The sequence below is a fragment of the Emydura macquarii genome, unplaced genomic scaffold (genome assembly GCF_026122565.2).
Source record: "Emydura macquarii macquarii isolate MOO-44397 ecotype Brisbane River unplaced genomic scaffold, CSIRO-AGI_Emac_v2 contig_1146, whole genome shotgun sequence".
NCBI classification, from domain to species: Eukaryota; Metazoa; Chordata; order Testudines; family Chelidae; genus Emydura; species Emydura macquarii.
The window spans coordinates 6,807,368-6,831,304 of record NW_027131283.1 but is presented as its reverse complement, the minus strand read 5'-3'; the positions used below and the strand labels follow the sequence as shown (position 1 = coordinate 6,831,304).

Sequence of the window (23,937 nt, the reverse complement as noted above, 5' to 3'; positions counted from 1 at the left end):
GCAGGGGCTGCGGCCCTTCTTGCAGGCTCTGGGAGTGAGTCTCTCTCCTCTATTGTCCCACCCCATTCTGAGGCCTCTGCTTGCTGGGCTTTTAAACTCCAGCTTCCTGCCAAGGAGTGTGCAGTGTGCATGACAGGGGTGGGAGGGCGTGTATCTTTCTGGCCCCTGAAGAAACTGAGGGCTCCCACTCTGGTGGGAGGGGCAGGTAAACTGTAGTGCCTTGTGACGGGGTGTAAGTCCTAGATAATTTTATATTAAAAAATTAGCAAATGCATGCCCACAAGAGACATGTACGTACTTGTGAGCAGTAGTTGTAAGGACCCAAATCTTCAGTCCTCAAAAAAGTGGGTAAAAGAAACAGATTGCATTTCTTATATATTTCATATTGTAAGTTTAAAGAAACTGGGACGTTCCATGAAACAGTTAAAATACATTTTATTAAAAATCTGGATAACTACAGGGAAAGTGAGTTTATTCAACCCCAACCTAAGTTTCAACTGAAATTTACTATTAGGTTAGCAAATATTTAGACATTGCTTTAATAAAATGTTAAAACATTGAATTAAAATCTAATATTTGTTAAATCCAAACCCATGCAGTGTCAGACAAATTTTTTTGGCATGTCAGTAAGTGGCACTACCTATATGATAAAATTTAAAACTATTGTTCCCACATGATATCATCTTTTTTCAGTGTTGATTGAAGTTTCTGCACATTTTTTAACAGCTGAAGAGAGCTTTTGCTTTTCTGCACAGGACAGGTTTTTGATGCACTTCCGCTTGGAGCAACTGGAATCTCTCTTGTTCCTTTTAGATCATCAGATTTTGGTAGGACATGAGCTGACTGTCTCCTCTTCAATTTCTGAGCTTTTTGCTTTAATTTGTGGACCTAAAAAAGGAAGATTATGCATAAAAGTTTTAATGCTCAGAAAGGATATTGGCTAGAGACCCAGGCACCACTTAAGAGACATATTCACAAACACCAACTATAAACAAACAGTTTAGCTTACCAGGTTTATTTCTACAGAAGTAGCAAACAAACTTTACTTTGAAAATGTGCATAAGATTATATAAAAAGATCAAGGCTTTTTGTAAAATTTGAAATGTAAATGTTTACATGAAAGAGACAGAACCTCTGTCATCTAAGGCTATGTTGACTCTTAAAATGCTACACAGGCACAGCTGCAAAGGCACGGTTGTAGTGCTTCAGTGTAGAGAGACTTACTAATGTGATAGGAGGGGTTCTCCAGTTGCTGTAGGTAATCCACCTCCCTGAGAGGCAGAAGAATTCTTTCATTGTCCTAGTGCTGTTTACACTGGGGCTTAAGTTGACTTAACTAGATCTCTCAGGGCTTGTCTTCACTTACCTCCAAGATTTGGTGGCAGCTGACTGGAGTTACACAAGCTACGCAAAAAACTTGCATAACTCCCGTTGACTTCTCTGCTTCTCTTCTGCGCACCGTCTTCACTGCACTACGCTACTTGAGGAGGTGGTCTTAATATGTCGATTTCTGGATCGACTGAGCGGGTCTTCACTGACCGCTCAGTTGATCCAGAGAAGTCGATCTGATGGCGGTGAATTTGCCACCGTCAGTGAAGACATAGCCTCAGTGGTGTGGATTTTTCACACACCTGAGAGATGTACCTATGTAGATGTAACTTTTCAGTGTAGACCAGCCCTCCTCAGTCATAGTATCCTACTTATGGCAATGTTTTCCACTTTAGCTTCTTTCCAGATGTTTAGTAACAGCCATAGTATCTAAATATTTACTTAAGGCCTCAGCACCTCACTAAGCTCTTTGTAAAAATAAATATAAATTCTAAGGTTGATATTACTATAAATTCTTTTGAACGTCAACCAATGTGTGTCTTGACTTGCACATACCATGTAACCTGCACTGAAGGACACTCCAGTACGCAAAGATAGGGTATTATAAGCAAAAATAATGGACATTTGAAGTGTTCATTATTTGGATTTAGGTTTGAACTCTATTTCTAAAGATAAAGAACTCTAAAATGCATTCAAGCCACCACTGCTTGCTAAATAGGGACAAGGATGAGTGTTTGAATCTAAGACATGCTTCTAATAAGTTTCTTGTTTGAACCTATTTGTCTTGGAATCCCAACAGGACTGGACATTCTAAAAATATAAGCACGGTCTCTTCTCTAGCAACAGGATGAAAAATTATTTTCATCCTATTCCAATAGTTTGCTCCTAATTAAACTGTTTAAAAATTATTTCCTTACACTGGCTTGGTGTTTTTTCAACTTAGATATCTGTTCTCCTTTAATTTCCATTTGCTTTACAAGACAATCCAATTCACGTTCTAGGTCTTCACGAACGTCACAGTTTTGAGTTTCTTGTATCTGCTTCAAGAGTTCTTGATGCTCACTGTTAGAAACAAAGATATCAGGTAATAGTATTGGTGGTATATTCCCATAACATTCTTCTTACATACACTTTTGTTACATTGCACAAGTTTCAACTCCAGGAGATCTCCCCTCACTAGAGAAAGAAAGCAAGTTAATCCTCATGACACACAAACAACACTTTTTTACTAAATAAATAAATACTACTACTACTCAAGCTTTCACACTGGGGAGAAAAATAAGTCCCATTTTTTATTTTCCTCACACTCTGCAGCTAATATACTCATTTTGTTACATCACAACCATTTCCCTAGTAAGACTGAAGAAATAAGCACCAGAGTGTGCTGGTACTGCAGAATGATGCACAATGGGAATTTGAAATGTGAAAAATTAAAGATCTTATTAAATAGCAGGCAATATACATTAAAAATGTATCCTAGCCAATTCCAAGTCCTATCTAAGTTGCCTCAGAGTAAGAAAGCATAACGCAAATCAGACAAACTTGTTTTACAACCACTAATGAAAGTTATAGTTCTTTTAGCAAATTGATCAAGTAAAATTAAGAAGTCTACTGGGCAAAATTAACTGAATGGTTTGTTGCTACTGGCAATCACTGTTCCAAACATTTTACTCTACAAACTAATGAGTGAAAATGTAGTTTAGAACTACCTAATGCATGAAGTAAAACTATGCACTAGTTACAAAAGGATAAAAACATTTCCCAGTTAGAAGTCATAGATCAACAATCTCATTGTGGCAAAGGGCCATGCCTTCTTTTACACAATATAATGCCTTGCACAAAGTGAGCACAACTGAAAATGAATAAACTATTTCTCCTCTTCATGAATTCTTCCATCTTAAATTACTATTCTAAAATAAATATTTTGTCTGATTGGCACAAAATTATAAAGGGAGTTATAGCTAGAGCTTTGTGAAGAAGAGATTCAGCAAACATTTTAGATTAAGTCAATGCCACATGTCCTAAAATGAGGACCAACAACTCTATTTCAGTAGGACATGTAAGATAGAAATTTAAAAATGCATGTGTGGATTAAAAATACATACACTATTTACAAGGACTAGATGAGCACCAGCAAGACAGCTAGTCTCCAACTCAGGCAGTTGTCATTTCTGGACGAATGATGGCCCTTTCATCTCAGGCCTCTTGTCAGTCACAATAAGGTCAGAGCTGGCAACACCCTTAGAGAAATATGGCCTACCCGTCTAGGTATCAGATAAAAGGCTTCTCCAAAAGGAAATTTACCATTTGTAGGTTTGAGGATAGAGAGATTCTATCCTGATTTTTTAGATAGTCTGCTGCAGTAATAAAAGTGAAGGGCTTTTAAAAAAAAAAAAAAAAAAAAGCCCCAAAAGAACCTACACTATCTGTTCATGAGGCTGTTTAAATGCAGGGCTACAAAAACTTCCCAATGAGAGAAAATTCTATCTACAAGATCCACCCAAACCCCACCCTCAAATATTTTTAACCTTAACATGCTCTAGTACAACATCCACATAGCCCTCACAGGGCTGCAGCTTGCAGCCATTTTTGCTCAGAGCATTACAGTCTTTTTATCCTTTGGAAGATAATACACAGATATATACTTACAAGCTCATTTGGCCCAGCTCATCCTGAATCGCCAGCAAGAGGTCAGATAGATTTTCAGTGACAGAAGATGTGGAACAAGAGGATACAGATTTGCAAGCAATAGTTCGTCTAGAAATCCTGTGTTCAGTTGCTTCTGGACACCGTGACAAGACACATGGATTACGGTGTTTCATCATATGCAAGACACTTTGTACATTCGCACTAACAGAATGGCTGGAGCTGGCAGACTTGAGAGAGGAGAAAAGGAACCTTAGTTATAACTGCTTACAGAAGTTAATTAATGGAAAATGTTCATTTAAAATGAATGTGGACACAAGTTTAAATGAGAATCTAATCAGGCTCACCTTCCCTGCCACAAAAGGCAGCATCCCAGCCTTTAGGTAAAATTGTGGAGGATGTACTTTCTTCAGAATAGATTTTTTCTGACAGACAGTAGACAGGGGAAGAGAAGACATGTTTGCCTAACAGTGCAACCTTAAAATTATTCTTACAAATTAGACTGTAAACTCTTTGAAGCAGAGGCTGTTTTTGTTCTGTTTGTGCAATGCCTAATACAACAGGATCCTGCTCCATGACTGAGGCTCCTTGGTGTGACCACAATACAAATAAAGAAAATACTAGGGTCACGCTCAACAAGTCTCCCCCCTTCCCCATGAGAACAAGTCTGAGCTGCACTTCAGCAACAAATCATCCCATACAAAATCAGTGTTCCATAACAGTCAGTGTAATAGGCAGTCTCAAGTCATCTCCTTTAATGGGTATCAAAGCTTTCCTACTTCTCTCAAACAAACACAGAAGAATTCCCAATAAGACTGAGATCTAATACACAGTTAATCTGACAATTCAGTAGTAGATTAGGATTAAAGAAATTTAGCACTGCCTCTGTGGCATTTAACAGACTGAGTTTTACAAATCGTCACTTTACAGACCTGCAATGCCTGTGGATGAAAAGAACGCAGTGGGTAAAGTTCAGCATGACTTCAGTACGACACTTACTAGTGTCTCAAATAAATAAATAAATAAATAATCCTAGTTCAAGTGATCTTTGAAAGTAAATTGAAAATCAGCTAAGTGATCATAAACATGCCAGTGAAATTGCCATGCATAGTTTAAGGTTCTGTTGCAGTGGGCAAGTTGTCTAGTGTGGTAATGCCTAGTTTTAAAATAAACATATTTTAGTTATCTAAAGAGAGGGAAAAACTGCATGTTATATTTCCAGAGTAAATGACAGAGTACAGAGAGCCAAAAGAACCCCACCCACCACTACTTTTCCAATAGCATTATCCCTATCACTATGTGAATGAGATGCTACAAAAATGAGAGACATGTTAGACACATTAACACTGTGCAAATGACAAACTTGTATGTTACCTTTGCAGTTTTCTTTTTCCTATTTTTCTTTTTTGGTTCACTTTGAGGTGACACTGAAGACATTAAAATTCTATTTATCTCTAATCCAGTTTGAAGCTATAGTAATGAGAAAAAAGTATTTAATATCAAGTTTTTAAACAGACTGACTCTTCAGCCACACATGAAAGAGAGAATTAATTAGGTGCATTACTAATTGAACTCCCTGGGAGGCATGAGCTTTGTAACAGGGGATATGGAGACTGAATATGATACAGGATGTCATGGGATCAAATATACCTTGCAGCACTACCTTGGAGATCACTATTTCCATACTTAAGTATAGCAACTGTATCTCTTGACCACTATAACTAATGCTGCAGTGAGCTAGGGATATGATCATTTAAAGTGGGAAGAGGTTTGGACAATGTAAAAATGGACATATTGGGTCATCAATGGTCCATCTAGCCCACTATACTGTCTTCTGACAGTGACTGGACCCAGACGCTTCAGAATGAATGAACAGAATAGGGCAACTATTGAGTGATCCAACTTACGGTGCTGAATTGCTTAAAGGACCCATTTTATAATTAATTTTATCTTAAACTAATTTATTATTAATTCTCAAGAAATTCATTGTTTATTCAATGAGCATGTACTCCAATTTTGAGAAGAATGTGCTGTATTCTTCATGCATGAAAGAAAAAAAGATTGAATCCCTGCTTTAAGTGCAAAACACAACTCAGCCTTACCTATAGAACAGATGCTTCTAAAAGCCAAATATACATAAAAATATAAACCTCACTATGCAAAAAACTTATCATTTTGAGTTGTCAAGTTAGTGTTATAGAATTCTTCCCAGCTAATAAAACAGGTTAAAAAAAAAAGTCTTGAACAGAGAATCTATTTCCTCAGTGATAAATCAAGTAATTTAGCTATCCTACCTGAGCAGCTTTGTCTTGTATTAGCTTACGCTGATGCTCTTCTTCATGAAGTTTTTCCTCCAACTGTTTGATCTTGTCCTGAAATAGAACACAAGAATGGTTAGTCATATTTAAGACTGGCCCAGTCTCAAAATTGCCAAGTATCTTGCAATTTAGTCATTTTGATTAAAACAAGATTGAAGAAATCTTGAAAGGCAGGCTTAAATTTCTCAGGTTTATAGGAAATGAAGTCTGAGGTAGAAGGCAAAGAGAATGTTGAGATGTTAGCTCCTGCAGAGGAGTGTACAGCTGATAAATTGTCTGTATGTTTTAGCAAAACTGGCAATCTTGGCACAAAGAAATTTGAAGTGAACCGTAAATGCATATTATCATGTCAGGCTTGCTTACTTCTGCAGTTCTCTGTGTAGTGCTAAGTCTGAAACACTCTTTTTCTAGGACTTCAAGCTTTTCAAGTTTTGCATGGAGCTCCATCTGATTCTGATCTTTTTCCTTTTGAAGCTGGGTCTGGAAAGAGTAAGCAAAACTTGAGTTTGGCAGCTGATTGAAATAGTTTGACACACCAAGAAATCTCTCACCACAGTGAACTTTGTTTAAATGGTTTACAATTTTAAGTATTAAATTCAGTGCCAGGAAAAATGCCAAACAGACAAAGCAATCTTTAGTTTCCCGAACTGTCAGAAGTTCATAAAGTACAGGTAGGAACTGTAGAGAAACAGTCAAATGAAAAAGGGTTCCAATTCAATTACAGCACATAATTGTAGACAACTAAAAAGTGACCCATTTTATAAGTGTTGTATACAAATGCTAGAAGTCTCAATACTAAGATGGGGAACTTGAGTGCCTGGTATTAAATGAGGATATCGATATAATAGGCATCAGAGAAACTTGGTGGAACACTGATAATCAATAGGACATGGTAATACCAGGGTACAAAATATATAGGAATGACAGAGAAGGTCATGCTGGTGGAGGTGAGGCACTATATGTGAAAGAATATAGTAAATATAGTAAAAATCTTAAATGTATCAAACTGTACCATAGCTTCTCTATGGAGAGAAATACCATGCTTGAATAATAAGAGTATATCAATAGGAATACACTGCTGATAACCTGACTAGGATGGTGATTGTGAAATGCTCAGGCAGGGCCCCCACAAGGGGGTGAAAAGGGTACACTTTGCCAGGGCCTAGAGACTCTGGGGGGCCCGGCCCAGGCTGCAACCCCCATTACCACGGGGAGAAAATTGAAGCTAAATTGTAGATCATGCCTGAGGATATTTATAGAAACTTATTTCCCTGTAACTATATATCTATTGTCCAGATCTTGTGAGATTTGCTGGAGCCACTCAGAAGCAGTGTTAGAGAAGTCTTAAGCAACATTCTGAACAGAACTTGCTGGGCCTGCTAGCCCAGCCCAGGCCCTTCTCTAGAATAGAGTGTGTGCGTGTGCAGTTAGTCTTAAACTACAAGTCCTAGTTTCAGAGATAGAGAGATTTGTGCTCCTCTCTGTGACATGATCTATCATATCAAGATCAAGAACTACCCGCCCCAGAGTTCTTTGTGCATAGGCAGAAGGGAGGGACAGCTGGTGGGAGGGGCAATGCAAAGCACCATAAGATAGTGGGAGCCAGTGCTGCTGCTGCTTCTTCTGGTATATTATGGGCCTCCAAATCCTATGTGAGTAAGTGTCTAATTCACTCACCAGTCACATACACACCCCACACTGCCATGTCTGGTGGTGGCTATAAATACAAATCAAGCAGCCAGAAATGTAAGGAGGTAAAAGAAAGGGAACTAAAATAAGCTAAAGGACACCAATCTATCCTCCAGTTTTTCAAATCAGACAAGGCCTTTCTGCAGTCAGGCAATATACTAACTAACCAGGGAAGCAGATGAACAAAATCAAGACATTGACAGGATATAATACCTTTATAATGATCAAAAAGTTACAAAATAGTCAGCAAACTTGTAGGACTCTCAGGCTGGGTGTTATGTTAAACAAAAATAGCAAAAGGGGGGGGGGGACATTTTTCAGAAATGTAGAATATGTAACAGTAATTTCAGAATTCAAACTTTTTTCATGGCTCATGAAGATTGTATGTATGGGATGAGGGATTGTGGTGTATGTGTGGGAGGCAGCCTGTGTTACAAGTTTGTATTGGGCCTGAAAAAATTATGCTTGGGCCCTGTGCTCAGGGAGATGAGAGAGGCTATAATAATAATGGGAGTTTACAACTATCCCCATACTGAATGGGGAACGTGTCATCTCAGGACAGGATGCAGAGATAAAAATTCTAGATACCATTAATGACCACTTCTTGGAGCCGCTAGTCCAGGAACCCACCAGGGTTGAGGAAATTCTTGATTTAGTCCTAAGTGGAGTACAGGATCTGGTCCAAGAGGTGAATATAGCTAACCTGCTCAGTAATAGTGACCATAATATAATTAAATTTAACATCTTTGTGGAAGGAAAAATACTAGAGAAGCCTACCACAGTAGAATTTAACTTCTGAAAGGAGAACCACACAAAAATAAAGAAACTAGTTAAACAGAAATTAAAAGGTACAGCCACACAAGAGTGAAATGCCTGCAAGCTGCACAGAAACTTGTTAAAAGCTATCATAATAGAAGCTCAAATTAAATGTATACTCCAAATTAAAGAACAAAGTAAGAGGACTAAAAAATGCCCCTGTGTTAGACAGAGTAAAAGAAGCTGTTTGAGGCAATAAGCAACCCTTTAAAAATTGAAAGTCAAATCCTACTGAGGAAAATAGAAAGGAGCATAAACTCTGGGAAGTCAAATGTAAAAGTATAATTAGGCAGGCCAAAAAAGAATCTAAAGAGCAAGTTGCAAGAGATTAAAAAAAACTAACAGCAAAATAATACCAAATCAGTACCAGACAAATTGGTTGAAACTATAGTAAAGAACAGAATTATCAAACACAGAGATGAATACGATTTGTTGGGGGAAGAGTCAATACGGCTTTTGTAATGGGAAATCATACCTCAACCTATTCGTATTCTTTGAGGGGGGTCAACAAATGTGGGAAAGGGTGATCCAGGGGATACAGTATTCGTGAACTTTCAGAAAACCTTTGACAAGGTCCCTCACCAAAGGCTCTGAAACAAAGTAAGAAGTCATGGGATAAGAGGGAAGGTCCTCTCCTGGATTAGTAACTGGTTTAAAAAGACAGGAAACAAAGGGTAGGAATAAACCGTCAGCTTTCAGAATGGAGAAAGGTAAATAGAGGTGTCACAACCAGGGATCTGTACAGGGCCTAGTGCTGTTCAACATATCCATAAATGTTCTGGAAAGGGGGGTAAACAGTGAGGTAGCAAAAGTTGCAGATGATACAAAATTACTCAAGATTGCAGTCTGCTTTGGGCTAAACTTAGAGTTACAAAGGCATCTCATTAAACTGGGTGACTGGGCAACAAAATGGCAGATGAAATTCAATGTTGATAAATGCAAAGTAATGCACACTGGAAAACATAATCCCAACTATGCACACAAAATGATGAGGTCTAAATTAGCTGTTACCACTCAAGAAAGATCTTGGAGTCAATGTAGATAGTTCTCTGAAAATATCCGCACAGTGTACAGATGGCAGTCAAAAATGCTAACAATATTAGGACCCATTAGAAAAGGGACAGATAAGAGAAAAATATCATAATGCTGCTATATAAATACATGGTACATCCACACCTTAAATACTGCATGCAGTTCTGGCCACTGCATCTGAAAATATATATATATTAGAATTGGAAAAGGCACAGAAAAGGGCAACAAAAATTATTAGGAGTATGGAACAAGTTCCAGATGAGGAGAGATTAAAAAGAACTTTTCAAACTGGAAGAGACATGACTAAGGGGGAATATGACAGAGGCCTATAAAATCATGAATAGTGTGGAGAAAGTAAATTAGGAAGTGTTACTTGCTGCTCCACATAACACATGAACCAGGGGTAACCCAATGAAATTAATAGGCAGCAGGTTTGAAGCAAACAAAAGGAAGTATTTCTTCACACAATGCACAGTCAACTTGTGGAACTTGTTGCTAAGGGATGTGGTGAAGGCCAAAACTATAAGTGGGTTCAAAAAATAATTAGCTCAATTCATGGAGGCTAGAGTCATCAATGGCTATTAGCCATGATGGCCAGGGATGCAAATCCATGCTCTGGGTGTCCTAAGCCTCTAACTGCCAGAAGTGGACGACAGGGGATGGATCACTCAGTAACTGCCCTGTTCTGTTCTCTAAAGCATCTGGCATCTGCCACTGTCTGAACACAAGATACTGGGCTAGATGGACCATTGGTCTGACCCAGTATGGCTGTTATGTCAGTTTGCCCACAGAATGTGCGGAGTACAAGTAGCAACAGGCCTAGATTCCCTAGGGCTGAGCTGTGGCTGAATCTCAACCAGATCCACCTACTCTACCATACAGGCTGAAGAGGCAATTGTCTAGGGCACTGGAATATTAGAGGCACCAAGTATTCGATATCTGTGTAGGTCCATAAACTATGAATAACTTAGGTCAGGACTATTAGGGTCAGCTATTTTCCTATTCCTCCAGGTCCAGGCTGCCACTTTGCTCACGCATTCTCTGGCCACTTTACAAAGTGTTTGTCAACAAAAGTCTCAGTTTGCATGTTCCCTCCTGCCTCCCTCCCCCCAGATATCATGGGCTTATGTAAAGGAATGATAAATTCTGTTACACAGTTCAGCCATTACATGGCAGTGTGTGTAAAATTCCTTATTTAAGCTAACTTCAGCCATATCTGGCAGAGCATTAAAGGATCTTATAATGAACACATGGTATGTATCTTGCACAGATGCAAGCTCTGTAGCCAGTCAATATCTCATATAGGAACACGCCATGGTGTCAGAAGTAAACTAGAGCCAGAGAAGAACAGAAGGAACAAAGCAAGAAAGGTTGCAGGATATCATCAACATGCCACTCTTCAGTGCCCCAGAGAACTTCAGCTTTGACAAACCTGCACTACGGACAGTCAAGAGGCAGTATTTTGCAAGATTCTGAATTACAAAAAACGCTCCACTAGAAAACTGAAAATATACAGCTATCTCCTTTAATTTATGGGGAAGCAGACAGAGTAACTTTTTAAATCCTCTTTACAGAAGACAGTCATAAAGATGACTATGAAAGAGTTCTGGCTATGTTTGATGCACACTTTATGACTCAGAGAAATGTGGTTTATGAAAGAGCATGTTTTCACCAGCGAATTCAAGAACCAGGGAAAAATGCTGAACGTTTTATAAGAACTCTGCATGCATTGGCTGAAAATTGTGATTTTGGGAATGCAAAACATGAAAATAATCAGACAGAGGCTGGTTATTGGGTTAAGTTAACAGATGAAAATCTTTCACAGCAGCTACTCTGATGACAGACTCAACCCTAGTCATAGCTATATAGAGCAAAGCAATGCGAACTAGTCAAACAGAACACAACACAAGAGCAACTTGAAAACCATGAAACTAGCTTAAGAACTCTAAAAACAGACTCTTGAATGTTAAAAGTCATCATCATAAAATCCCTGGGGCAAGGGGAGAGAATTCCCAGGCTAAGAGAGACAAATTCCAACCTACATGCACAAGGCATGGAAAAAAAGTCATATCCCAAGAGATGACGCATGTCCAGTCAGAGGCACACAGTGTAATAAATGCATGAAATATGAGTATTTTGCAGCTGTTTGCCGCAGCAAAAGCAGTCAGGGAGTTGGCTGATATTACAGACAATCAAGAGCCATTGTTTCTGGGATCTAAACACTTGTGACGACACAGAACCTGCCTGGAGAGCAAAACTGAATATTTGTGGTGAGACTTTTGTGTTTAAAATGGACTCAGGAGCAGAGGTCACAATAATCTCAGAAGGTACTTGCAATCATCTTCAATCTCTCATAGAATTGAAGTCACCTGACACACAGCCCTGAAGGTACTCTGAACTGTTTGGGCTTGTTCACCATAGAAACAACTTACTGAGACAAAAGCTATGCATTCAGAGTGTATGTGATTAAAGAATTACAGAACAACAACCTTCTCAGCTGCAGCGTGGCAGCCAGCATGGGCCTATAGAGAAAGGTCGAAGAACACAATGTAATATTTGGTGATGTTGGACTTTTGCAAGGAGATTCAGTACAAATAACCTTCAGAGACAATGCTGACCCATATAGTGTACTTGCACCTTATAGGATTCCTATCCCATTATTTCATAAAGTGGAAACTGAGCTAAAGAGAATGGAAGAGATTGGCACAATCGGGAAATCTCTGAGCCAGCAGCATGATGTGCCCTAATAGTACCAGTTATTTAAAAAAATGGGAAAATATCAATCTGTGTGCATCTTATATGAAGCAGCTGTAAGAGAAAAATATATGTTCCCAACACTGGAGGACTTCCTCCCCAAAGTGAAAGAAGCTACAGTAACCTCTAAGATGGATGCCTTGAGCAGACACTGACAAATTCCATTAGCCAGAGAAAGTACTCATCTGACAACATTTATCACAACCTTTGGGAGATTTTGGTTATGAAGATTACCTTTGGGATTACCAGTGCATCTGAAATTTTCCAAAGAAAATAGAAGAACTACCACCATTTGTGTTCGTTTTCATGTAAAATATTCTGATTTATGGATCTTCAATGGAAGAACACAACAAAACCCTCAACGAGTCCTAAACTTAGTCAGTGAGTCTGGACTGATGCTAAACAAGGGAAAAATATGTTTACTGCCTACCCAAAAATCAAGCTTTTGGGACAGACAAAGATGGAATCAGTCCTAGTCCTGAGAAAGTAAAAGCAATTTGAGAACTGAATGCACCAACTAACGTACCAGAACGGAGATGTATACTGGGGATGGTAAACTACCTTGATTGATACCTATAAGATCTTCCTACAGTGACCAAACCACTGAATGAATTATTAAAATCCAACACTTCTTGGCTATTGGGGTCAAATCAAGACATTGCCTTCAAAAAGGTAAAAGAAATAATCTCAACAGCTCCAGTTCTCAAGTACTACAATGTGAACAAACCCACAATGGTCAGTGAAGATGCAAGAAGCTATGGCCTTGGGGGTATTGTTGCAACATGATGAGTTGAAGCCAGTTGTATTTTGCTCTTGCACTCTGACTGAAACAGAAAAAAAGATATGAACCGATTGAAAAGGAGTGCCTGGCAAACGTATGGGCATGCATTTTATTAAACAGATATCTGTATGGATTGGATTTGCTTATGCTAATAACAGACCATAAACAGCTTGTAACACTCATCAATAGAAGGGACCTGGATCAAGAACTGCTGAGATGCCAGTGTCTACTGATAAATTAATAAGATTTGCTAATTTGAGATTTGCTAATGCTAAATATGTGCCTGGGAAAAAAATCTGGCAGTAGCAGACACTCTGTCATGGAGCCCAGCATCACACTCAACTATATACGAGCTCTAAGATGATGTAAAAGCATACGTGGGTGCTGTGGATGCATACAGACCAGTATCAGAAAAGAGACTACACCAGTTATAACAAGCAACCTCGATAGACATGGAACTTCATCAAGTTCTAAGTTACTTTAGAGTCAGCTGTCCCTAGTATCTAAAGAACACTAAGGAAGTGACAAGAGACTACTTTGTGGTGCATGGACAATTAAGCAAGTCAAATGGACTCATGACTAAAGGCCACTGCATCTTAATTCCAAATTAAATGAGAAGAGAAATCCTAAACCTCACCCATGAAGGGCATTAACAATTAACTAAATGCCAGTCAGCTTGGTAGCTGGGCATCAGCAAAGACAAAAAAAATAAAGTTAGCTCTGCGATGTTCACATGAAACAACAGATCAACACAATACAAAGAACCTTTATAACATCACACCTGTCAGAGAAGCCTTGGAAGAGACTAGCAGCTGATTTATGTAAATTCAGAGGACACCTGGTCATTATGGACTATTTTTCCAGGTATATAGAAATAATGTATTTGAAAGACAAGACATGTCAAAGTGTTATCGAGAAACTGAAGTGCACTGTTGCTCACTTCAGTATTCCAGAACAACTAGTGACGGACAATGGACTACAATTCACTGCAACAGAATTTGTCATCCTGAACAAATATGATTTTGAGCATATTATTAAAAGCCCACATTACCCACAAATGAATGGAGAAGCTGAAACAGCTGTACAGACAGCCAGGAAAATCTTACACTAGGAAGATCCATTTCTTGCTCTTCTGAGTTACAGCTCAACACCAATAGCAGCTACTGGATATAGTCCAGCACAATTCCTGATGGGAAGACAAAAGCTACTGTTCCAGCTATGGAAAAGAATCTATCTCCAAAGTGGCCAGACATGGAAACAGTAGCCGAATTGGATACAATGGCAAAAAGAGCCTATGAACACTTTTACAACAGACATCCCTCAGAGAGCTGCCAGGTTTAGGATGGAGAAAAAGGATGGACAACTCCAGCTGTCAAAGAAAAGGAGTTTAGCATCAAGATCATATGCGATCAAGACTGACAGTGGAGAATTCAACAAAAAACAACATCTACAGTTTGTTCCTCAGAAAGAACAGATAACAGATGTAGAATCCTTATCATCATTGGCTTCTGCATCAACCACAGCCAGTCGTTGCAACTAATAGAAAGCCAGATGACTAAGTTGCTACAAGTTTGGGTTGTATAATTAGAAAACCAGTATGATTCAGAGACACAACAGATGGATACATACTGAACTTCAAAGACAGTGTGATAGCGTATATGGTAGGAATAGAACTTACAGGGGGAGATGTAATGGAATGCTAAACTGTATTATAATGTTCAGCCACTAAGTGGCACTGTGTATAAAATACCTTATTTAAGCAAACCTCAGCCATATCTGTCAGAGCATTAAAGGATCTTATAATGAACACATCTGGTGTATATCTGGCTCAGAAGCAAACACTGTAGCCAAGCCATACCTGATACAGGAACACAACAGTTTATTGATTAGAAACTCACCAACACCAGCAACCCATTTTGTGTAATTCTCTGAATAGCTGTCAGATGATAATCACTTTTGGCCATTACCAATTTGAACAGAACTGGGGAGGATGAGATATGCAGGAAGTACAATCTTAACATTTCTACAATTTTGTGTTCTATTATTGTTTAATTTATTATGCTAAATACTTCACCTGTTGCTCTAGAACCATCTTCTTTTCTAGCTCTGCATTGAAAACCATTTTCCTCATGTAATCCAGCTGTTTCTCTAGTAGGGAGCAGCGGGATTGTGCTGTACTTAACTGCACACTAACATCTGTGGAGGGAAACAGACAGTATAGAACAGTAGTTTGAGTCACATTTAGCCTGTCCAGCACCCTATGGTCTTGGAGATATAGAGGTTGGTTGGTTTATTTTGGGTTTGATTTTTTTTTTTAAGATATAAAAAGTTTCTTGGGCTAGGCCAGTGAAGAGGTTAACAGGGAGTATTTTAACATGTGCAAGATTCAGGATGTGTTTCTAGGCTCAGACTCTGATCTGTGTCACTACAGACTTCACTGGAGTTACTCCCAATTTACACCAGCAAAAATCTAACCAGAATCTGGCTCCCTCCTGCTCCCTCAGTATCTTTCATCAGATTGGGAGTGCAACATAGGTAGCACAGAGTATGGACCTGTAATGATTCCTGATTCTTTTAGGAGTGCCACCAACGGACTCCAAACAACATCTCATCCAGCCAACCTCAGCAAACAGAGGCTGATTGAGGGGTTGCTCCCTTTCTTGAGGGCCTGAAGCCCTTATGGTCTCATGTGAAGTAAATATACTTCTCATAGAAAGAGCTACTTGATAGGTTTTATTACATCCAGTACCTAAAGCCTATTTAGCACCAACCTCTAAGTAACTCCATTGGTAAGGCAATAACTGGTTAATTTTTTTAAAAAAAATACAGAGGAATTATGATGATTGAGGAGTATAGTCCTGTCCAAAGTTGAAACTAGAACCTGCATTCGATAGCAGCTCATCAAAACAAACATGAGCACTCCTTCAGCTGAGAGAACTAATATCTGTATGACTATTTCTATTATCCCTATGGCTACAGGTTTGTCCTGGCAGTGAAGAGGTCATTAACAACATGACTTTTCTTTGTGTCCAGGGTTTCACAGGCCATGGAGCTGGAGATGCCACCTGCACCATGGCCAGACCACTTTTGCTGCCACAGCCCAATTTGGGACAGGTAATCCAGGGGCACAGGGCCCATGAAAGGGACAGGGGGGCGTCACAGGGGGGTAGGCCCTGCCTGCTCTCTGTAGCAGGGAGATGGGCAAGCCCTGTGAGACAGGAGCCGTCGCTGCAAGGGGAGTGCAGGGTGGGCTTGCAGGACCCAAACACCTTCCCCATGTAAATACTTCCCCTACTCTTTAAATGACATACCTGTGTCTTTATACACCATTTCCCCCTAAACCCATGACTTTTACTACATTTATTGTGACTGCTCCAGGATTTTTGATTAAAAAAAGTGTGACAAGTCTGCAACCCTAATTATCACCATTGCAGAGATACCTTTTTTCTGTTGTATCAGTTCCTCATGTGCTACAGCTTTCTCATTTGTTTCATGCTGCAAGGTCTTTTTATACTGGGCAGCCTCTACGGAAAGGCAGCTCAAGTTATCTTCCGCCTGCGACCTCTCCAACTCTAGACGACGGATCTTTTCTTGAAGAGTTTTTAGAGCTGACATCAAAGCTACTAAACAGTTGAATTATTACAAGTTAAGCCTTTATGGTGGATTTTAAAATAAAATGTTTTACTACACTGCAATATAGTTTTAGCCATTAAAAAAACTGTATTGATTCCCAAAAAACAAATGTTCAGAAAACCAATTAGGGTTATCAAATGACAGTGTACTTTTTACATAGCAACCCAAACTGATATTTGAAACAATTGGTTTGATTCCCCAAATGGTGTATGTGTTTTTAAAGCCATATACTTCTTTTGCTTTTTAAATGGTGTAGATAAGACCATTAAAAAAAAAAAAAAAAGATAGTACATGGGATAAATAAGTCACCATATTATTGGAAGAGACACAGCACCCACTGGAAAAGTTAACAATGGGTCCTATAGCGCTCCAACACATTCAATGCATACCTGATAAAACAAATATGTTGTGTACGTAGTTAAGTTAGAGTTTGCTGTGTATGCACGCACAGCCACCTTCGCTCTAAATGCTAGTAAGGAGTGCCAGCAAATTAAACCTCAGACCCAAGACTGGAACCCAGGTCTCCAAGTTAAACAGCCAATGCCTAAACTAGCAATGCCTCCCAGAAGAGTGTGAGTAATAGTTGTTACTTTTTCATTTCTAGATTTCAGAGAACTTTGCAAAGATGGGTAAAGCCTTGTTTGCCCAGTTTTACAACTAGCCTAAATACAGAGATTTGAAGCAATTTGCATCAGAGGCACAGTGCTCTACCGATTACAACATGGTTTTACTACTGAGATGAGTGTTATTAAGTGTTAATCCTAGCTTGGTGACACTATTTTTCTGTGCAACTCCTGCACTTGATTTATGCTCTGCTCTTCAGCTACCCCCTCTCAAAATGTGCACATTCCTTCTAGGTCGAAGAGGCATTTTTATATGGATGACAGGAAAGAGGAGGAGTACATTTTAACAGATCCTAGATTTTTCACTCACTTTTGAAAAGCAGTTTGGGCTACTTTGAATGTTAACAGATATTCTCTGTTGCCCTTTTTTCTCCTCGTGTCTACTTCATTCGACAGAGAACTGCTTCTACTGTCAAATAATGGCAATTTCTTGAATGTTAAGCTATTCTTGCTCTTGAAAAAAAAGCCACTTGGGTGAGAGTCAACCTCAAAATCTATTTAGGATTCACTTATTGCGGCACCATGTGATTGTTTTGGACCGATCAAAAGGACAGTTAGACTCTGGAAAAATGTCAAGGAGGAGTCATTTTTACATCTCAAAAAAGTATCTGTTCCCTAATGTAATGTGTGGTTAAAAAAATGTGCTTTCAAATGCTTATGATGAAGTATCACCATAGCTGCAGCTTTTTCTATGCAGAGGCATAGAAAATAGCCTCTGGATAGTCACACACCCCTACACACAGAGGGCCAGAGTCTGACACAAACTAAGCACTCTTTGTGACATTCCAGCAGCACACACAAGCCTTAAGGTTTCCCCTACACAGACAACAGAGGAGTCTCTTGATGGACGGGACGGGATGGAGGGAATAATGTCCCCACCTCACCCCACTCCCCAGCTTCCTCTTTCCTTTAGAGCAGCGGTTCTCAACCTTTTTTTCCCCCCGAGTACCACTCGGGTCAGGTACAGTCAGGTCAAGTACCACTCGGGGAAAAAAACGGGGGGGGGGGGGAGAGGAGGAGGGAGCGCAGAAACGTGGAAGAAAGCCACCTTAGATCTTCCCCTAGGTGTACCAGGCACTGTAGTCTGATACCTTTTTTTAAACTAACATCGCACATACACAAGCTTCCACCACTTGAGAGTGTAAGAACTCTATTAGGAGTCAGCTACACAGGGAGCCTTAGGTTCCTCTTATGGTTAAGCCACACTAGAAAGAACCATGTTCCCATACATATGCAGTACCTATTGTTGCTCCCACGAAAGTTAATACCAAATAATTCACATTAACATAAATGGGAACAAGACTGGGCCCAAAACTATCCACAACCAAAGTAGTTTATAACTTTGCTTCTTCTGTACAATGTACTATCTTGTCAAGTTTTCCAGGGGATCTTACTATACAGAAAGCTTAAACTGGTTTTTGAGCTAGAGAGACGCAAACAATGCCACATACACACACACAAAAAATCAAAATCAAAGTTTCAAATCAAAATAATGTTAGTAAGAAAGTGATTAACTTCATTCTCCTTTGCCTTCAGAGCACAGCTCCAATTTTTGAGCCAAACAAATTTCACAGCCAAAGTTAGGAGACCAACTTCTATGACACAGCCCTAACTCGGGGGGATACTACTCCCTCTCCACACAAGCATCCACTTCAATGATCTAAATGACTTATTTTCTCAAGTAGAATAGACAAGATAATTTGCTCAATAGTTAAAAGAACACTTTTTTTTTTTTTGGCTTTACCTTGGTTGTTTGGGGCAGGAAGCACATCATCAGTGGTAGCTGTTAACTTCTTGGATTTGTTCTGACCAAAGGTAGGAGCAAACATTCTATCTGGAGGCTGAAGAAAGCTTCCAATGAAGCTTTGTTTTGATTCAGAACCCATGGTCTGTAGAAAGAGAGGATATACATATTGCCATTATTTCCTAAATGGACTATTATAGCACTGACAACTAGCTCAAAACAGGGCATTAGACAAGCCTAAGTTTGTATCAGATGAAATCATTTGGGTTGGAAAGAACATTGAGCAAGTCACCTATTCCTTCCCTGTGCACTGTAACGTAAACAGCTCCCAACAAATTCCTTTTTTATCATCACCAGTGAGAGAAATTCTACAGATTTCCATGGCATCTTATTTTATTACCTAAACATTCTTAAAGTGTTCCTTGTTGCATTCAAAACACATTTTTTTTTTTTTTTTAAATTTTTGACCAAAGAATAATGGACTCCTTTCTTAACATCCTTATACATTTACAGTATAGTTCTATCTTATCTTTAATGCGCATGCCTTTTTCCTACATATACTTTCCCCCACTCAACCTCAAACTTCTGAATGCACCAATATAGGTGTCCTTTTAAAAAACAAAAGGAAATGTGGTGTCCAAAATTGAATACAGCTGAAACCTAATAATGGCCAAACAAAAAAAATTGATTTGCATTCTTTTTAAATATGCTATAATCCCATTAGTACAACCCAGTAAAGAGTCCCCCCTTCCATATTTTATCAGAAGCAGATTTTCAAGGGCATGTTTACATCGCATAAAATAAGATCGTTTAACTGTATTTGAGATATTGTATCTCGACCGACAAGGTGATTTAGTCTGATACAAACTTCCTAAGAAAGTAGACCCTCAGAGCTCAGCCAAAAAATATTTATTCCAGGATAATTAACTCAAATTCCATTCTGATATTTAAATTAGAAATGTAATGTCAATCAAGCATTGAATGAGTTATTTATTTCACCCAAATGGAGAAAAAAAGTGACAGTAAGAATATAATAGAAATGCATTTCATAAATGCTTTTCAGAAGTGATGGATTATTGATCGTGTATAAACAATATTTTGTACTGTATTAACCCTACTTCTGATTTAACGATGTTAATGCTGTTCAAGGCAAATTAGAAACAAGTTTTAAGACAATATTTGTCAACTGTTTCATGCTTTCTTAACCTTACCATTTCTTATGGTGCTTTATTTAAATACATGTGTTGAATAGAGAGAGGCCTAACATCAAAACTCTCGGGCAGAACTTTGCAGCTCAAATTCACCTCTATTCAGTCTTATTACAATAGCGTTTTAATGATGAATTCATAAAATTGTGCTGCTACTGTAACTATGGGTTGTTTGGAGTTTGTAGAAAATCCTTGTAACAACTGTTACTAGCCACCAATTTTTTACTCTATGCTATCTCGTCAGTTCAAATACATAAGTCCCATTTTTACTCACTCTGTTTATTATTTATTATTATTCACAAATTAATGTGAATTTCCAAGGCATTATACAGAATTTATTTCAAATTCAACCTCTTCAGTTTTAACTTGAGGGTCCTAGCAACTTGGTTCTGTGCTGCACTTCAAAAGTTATAATAGCCACAGAAGATGACAGCTTTCATCACAACACAAACAAGTATATGATTCCTTTAGCAAAACCCAAACAATTAAATTTAAAAAAGAGTGAATACAATAAGGAATTAGGTAAGTCTTAATTTTATCATCCCAGCTCAGTGGAAGACAGTTCTGATTACAGAAAAGACACTTACTTGCAGGCCCAGTAATGCAATAAAACTTTGGTATCATACAACAGATTAAAATGGAGCAGCAGACCCACCTCTTCTTCCCAGTGTAGCAGAAAGAGTATTTTCTGCCAGAGAAGTCTATTTGCTGTACCACTTCCAGCATAAACCCCAGTTCTACTCAGCACAGCAGCAATGTAGTTTCTGTTTAGACAAAGTAATTTACACCATTCATTTGCTGGAGTCACAAAAGGAATCATCTAAAAGGAAGCAGCAGCAACCCACAAGAAGAACAAAATTGCAGCATTTACAGTATAAAGTTAAATACCAGAAGAGAATCAATAATTTGAAAAAATATTCAGAACAGAAACAAATTTCTAGAAAAAGTATTCATAGTGTTGGTGTTTCAGAGGGCATTTAAAATAGAAAAAGAGCCAGCATCCTGGTGTGCAGCATCTTCAAGCTACTCATGAAATTGGAGATTCTCTCTCGGATACCTTCCTCTTGTTTTGAATTGCTATTAAACAGATGTTATCAAGCTCAGAAATCTTCGGGACAGTATATATGATTTCAAGACACTCTCAGCTAACCCTTTGAATGAAATAGAGCTCATAGGGGTTTCCCTAAAATATGAGAGCCAAACAATCACAGTCCACCCTAACAATTTTCATTAGCTTGTTTTAGAGTACAAATAATTTGTTTAGAATTGTGTACAAATCACTGTCCTTTCCGGGAGAGTACTTCAACCCATAACATTCCAATACAGTTTTATTGCTACTGACAACCACCGTATTCCAGGCTGTCATACAGAACACTGCTACATCACACCTACTATAGATTACAAGCCACATTATCTAAATTGAAACCAGCCACAGGAGGTGTTACTGATAAGAAAATCTTCTTCTCCAGGACAGGAAACCCTATGCAATTTTGATTACTAAGCAACAGAGGCTAAAATACAGTCAACAATTCTACTTGCATGGGACAGAAAGCACAGGAACACATTGGTAAGCTTCCATTACATTATCTGATGATCCTTTCTTTCCAGTTTACAGGATTTTAATACCCGATGGATTTAATTCAATAATTGAAAAATTTACCTGGGGCTAGATTCACAAAGGGACTTAGGCATTGTGACGCTCAGCATCACACCACCTAACTTTCAGGCACCTAGGAAAATTCACAGGAACAACAATGCAATCCTCAAAGCTGTAGTTAGGTACCTAGATTCTCAGTACAATGATTGGATAGAGAGACATTAGAATATGATCCACAACAGAGCATGATAGTTGTTGAGCTGCCTAACTTAGTCAATGGGAGATGTTGATGGCAGGGATGTGCGCTAAGCTCCATCCCTCTCACAGTCATAAATGCCTAAGTCCTGGCTGCAAGGAGATGCATATCTCTGCTTGTGATTCTCACCTGTGAGCCGCTTACTAGAATTAGGTGCCTAAAGTGTTTCCTACAAGAAGCTGGAGGCGAGGAGGAGGAGAAGGAGGAGGAACCCCCTCATAACTTTTAGCCCAGTGATAAGGGTACTCACCCAGGATGTGGAAAACCAAGTCCCACCTCTGCCTGACTATGACATTTGCATGCCCCTGCTCTTTTGGTTGATGTCTAGCTCCCTATCCCTGCCCCAGCTGTGGGACTCCTCCTGCTGTGCTGTGCTGATACTGGAGCAACTGAGCTAAGGGACACCAGATCAGAGGTGGGAGGCCAGGGTCCCATCAGTTTTAAAAGTGGTTCTGTTTTTCACTGGCTGGCCCAGCTGTGGGACTCCTCCTCCTGCTATGCAGATGCTGAAGCAACTCAGCTAAAGGGTGCCAGAAACAGGGGAGCGGGGGAGTAGGGGGGGAAGATCACTTTTAAAAGAGGGAGGGCTTTTGGAAAACTTGCATCTCTCACCAACAGAAGGTGGTCCAATACATTTATTACCTCACCCACCTTCATGGGCGGCGAGTATAATAGTTCAGGAGGACCACTGTGTCTCTCTAAAAGGACACAAGTCATATCATACATCATACCTGTGTGAAACAAGGAACCATTGAAATAATAGCTGTTGTATTCATCTATGAACTGTACTGTACTGCAAATACAATTGAATTAACTACTCTACATGCACAGCCTGTTCAGTAATCAATTAAAAGTCCCTTCAAAGAAACTCATTTGTTTTCCAGGTAAGGGAAATGAATAGTAAAATTTAAGGGAAGAAGCATGGCTTGGTGTTGAAAGAAGCACTAGGAATGTGAAGATTTTATTAATGGCCCCCCCATCACAGCCTTCCAGTGTGACATTAGACCTGTCATTTAAGACTTGATCTCAAGGGGAATCTTTGCATTGATTTAAAAAGGCAGAAGATAGGGAACTTAATGAGCCTGTGCCTCTGTTTCTCCATCCAAAAAATAGGGATAATAATACATGCCTGCCTTAGACGACTATTGTGTAGATTAATTCATTGTTTTTGGTTAGGTGCTTCCAGGTCATCAGATTGAAAGTGCTTTAAAAATGCCAAGTGTTTTTACAATTCCAAAACCTCATGCTTTGTTCATGCAGTATTGTATGCACTCCTCCTGAATCACAGGAGATTGAGACTTTATGGGACTCTTCCTCGCACTGGGTGATACTGGAGCAACTTGCCAGAATGGAGGGGACCATGTAAGGAGGTTGAGACAATAATTAAGTGAACTTACTTCATGTAAAAGGGTAAGGGCATAATTTAATGGATCATATACATCACATATTAGCTAGTAATATATAGATAAGCAAGTGCATAATCAGTTAAATGTAGGCCTAGGTTAGTTTGG

At 39.0% G+C, this 23,937-nt stretch overlaps 1 protein-coding gene across 6 annotated transcripts in view; it reads right to left on the bottom strand.

Moving 5' to 3' along the window:
* Nucleotides 1–418: 418 nt before the first annotated feature.
* Nucleotides 419–23,937, bottom strand: part of CEP57L1 (centrosomal protein 57 like 1) — a 30,573-nt gene continuing 7,054 nt past the window's right edge. For 3 of the 6 annotated variants that reach the window (XM_067546768.1, XM_067546767.1, XM_067546764.1), the window contains exons 2-11: nucleotides 19,366–19,510; nucleotides 16,806–16,988; nucleotides 15,440–15,561; nucleotides 6,657–6,773; nucleotides 6,270–6,347; nucleotides 5,350–5,445; nucleotides 4,323–4,400; nucleotides 3,979–4,205; nucleotides 2,247–2,391; nucleotides 419–888 (exon numbers count right to left, since the gene is read on the bottom strand). In XM_067546768.1, coding sequence (XP_067402869.1) covers nucleotides 661–888; nucleotides 2,247–2,391; nucleotides 3,979–4,205; nucleotides 4,323–4,400; nucleotides 5,350–5,445; nucleotides 6,270–6,347; nucleotides 6,657–6,773; nucleotides 15,440–15,561; nucleotides 16,806–16,988; nucleotides 19,366–19,507 — 1,416 coding nt within the window. In that variant the 5' untranslated portion in view covers nucleotides 19,508–19,510 and the 3' untranslated portion in view covers nucleotides 419–660. Of the gene's footprint in view, nucleotides 889–2,246; nucleotides 2,392–3,978; nucleotides 4,206–4,322; nucleotides 4,401–5,349; nucleotides 5,446–6,269; nucleotides 6,348–6,656; nucleotides 6,774–15,439; nucleotides 15,562–16,805; nucleotides 16,989–19,365; nucleotides 19,511–21,228; nucleotides 21,330–23,937 lie in introns of those variants that run through there. The other 3 variants (XM_067546766.1, XM_067546765.1, XM_067546769.1) reach the window with 3 other exon arrangements.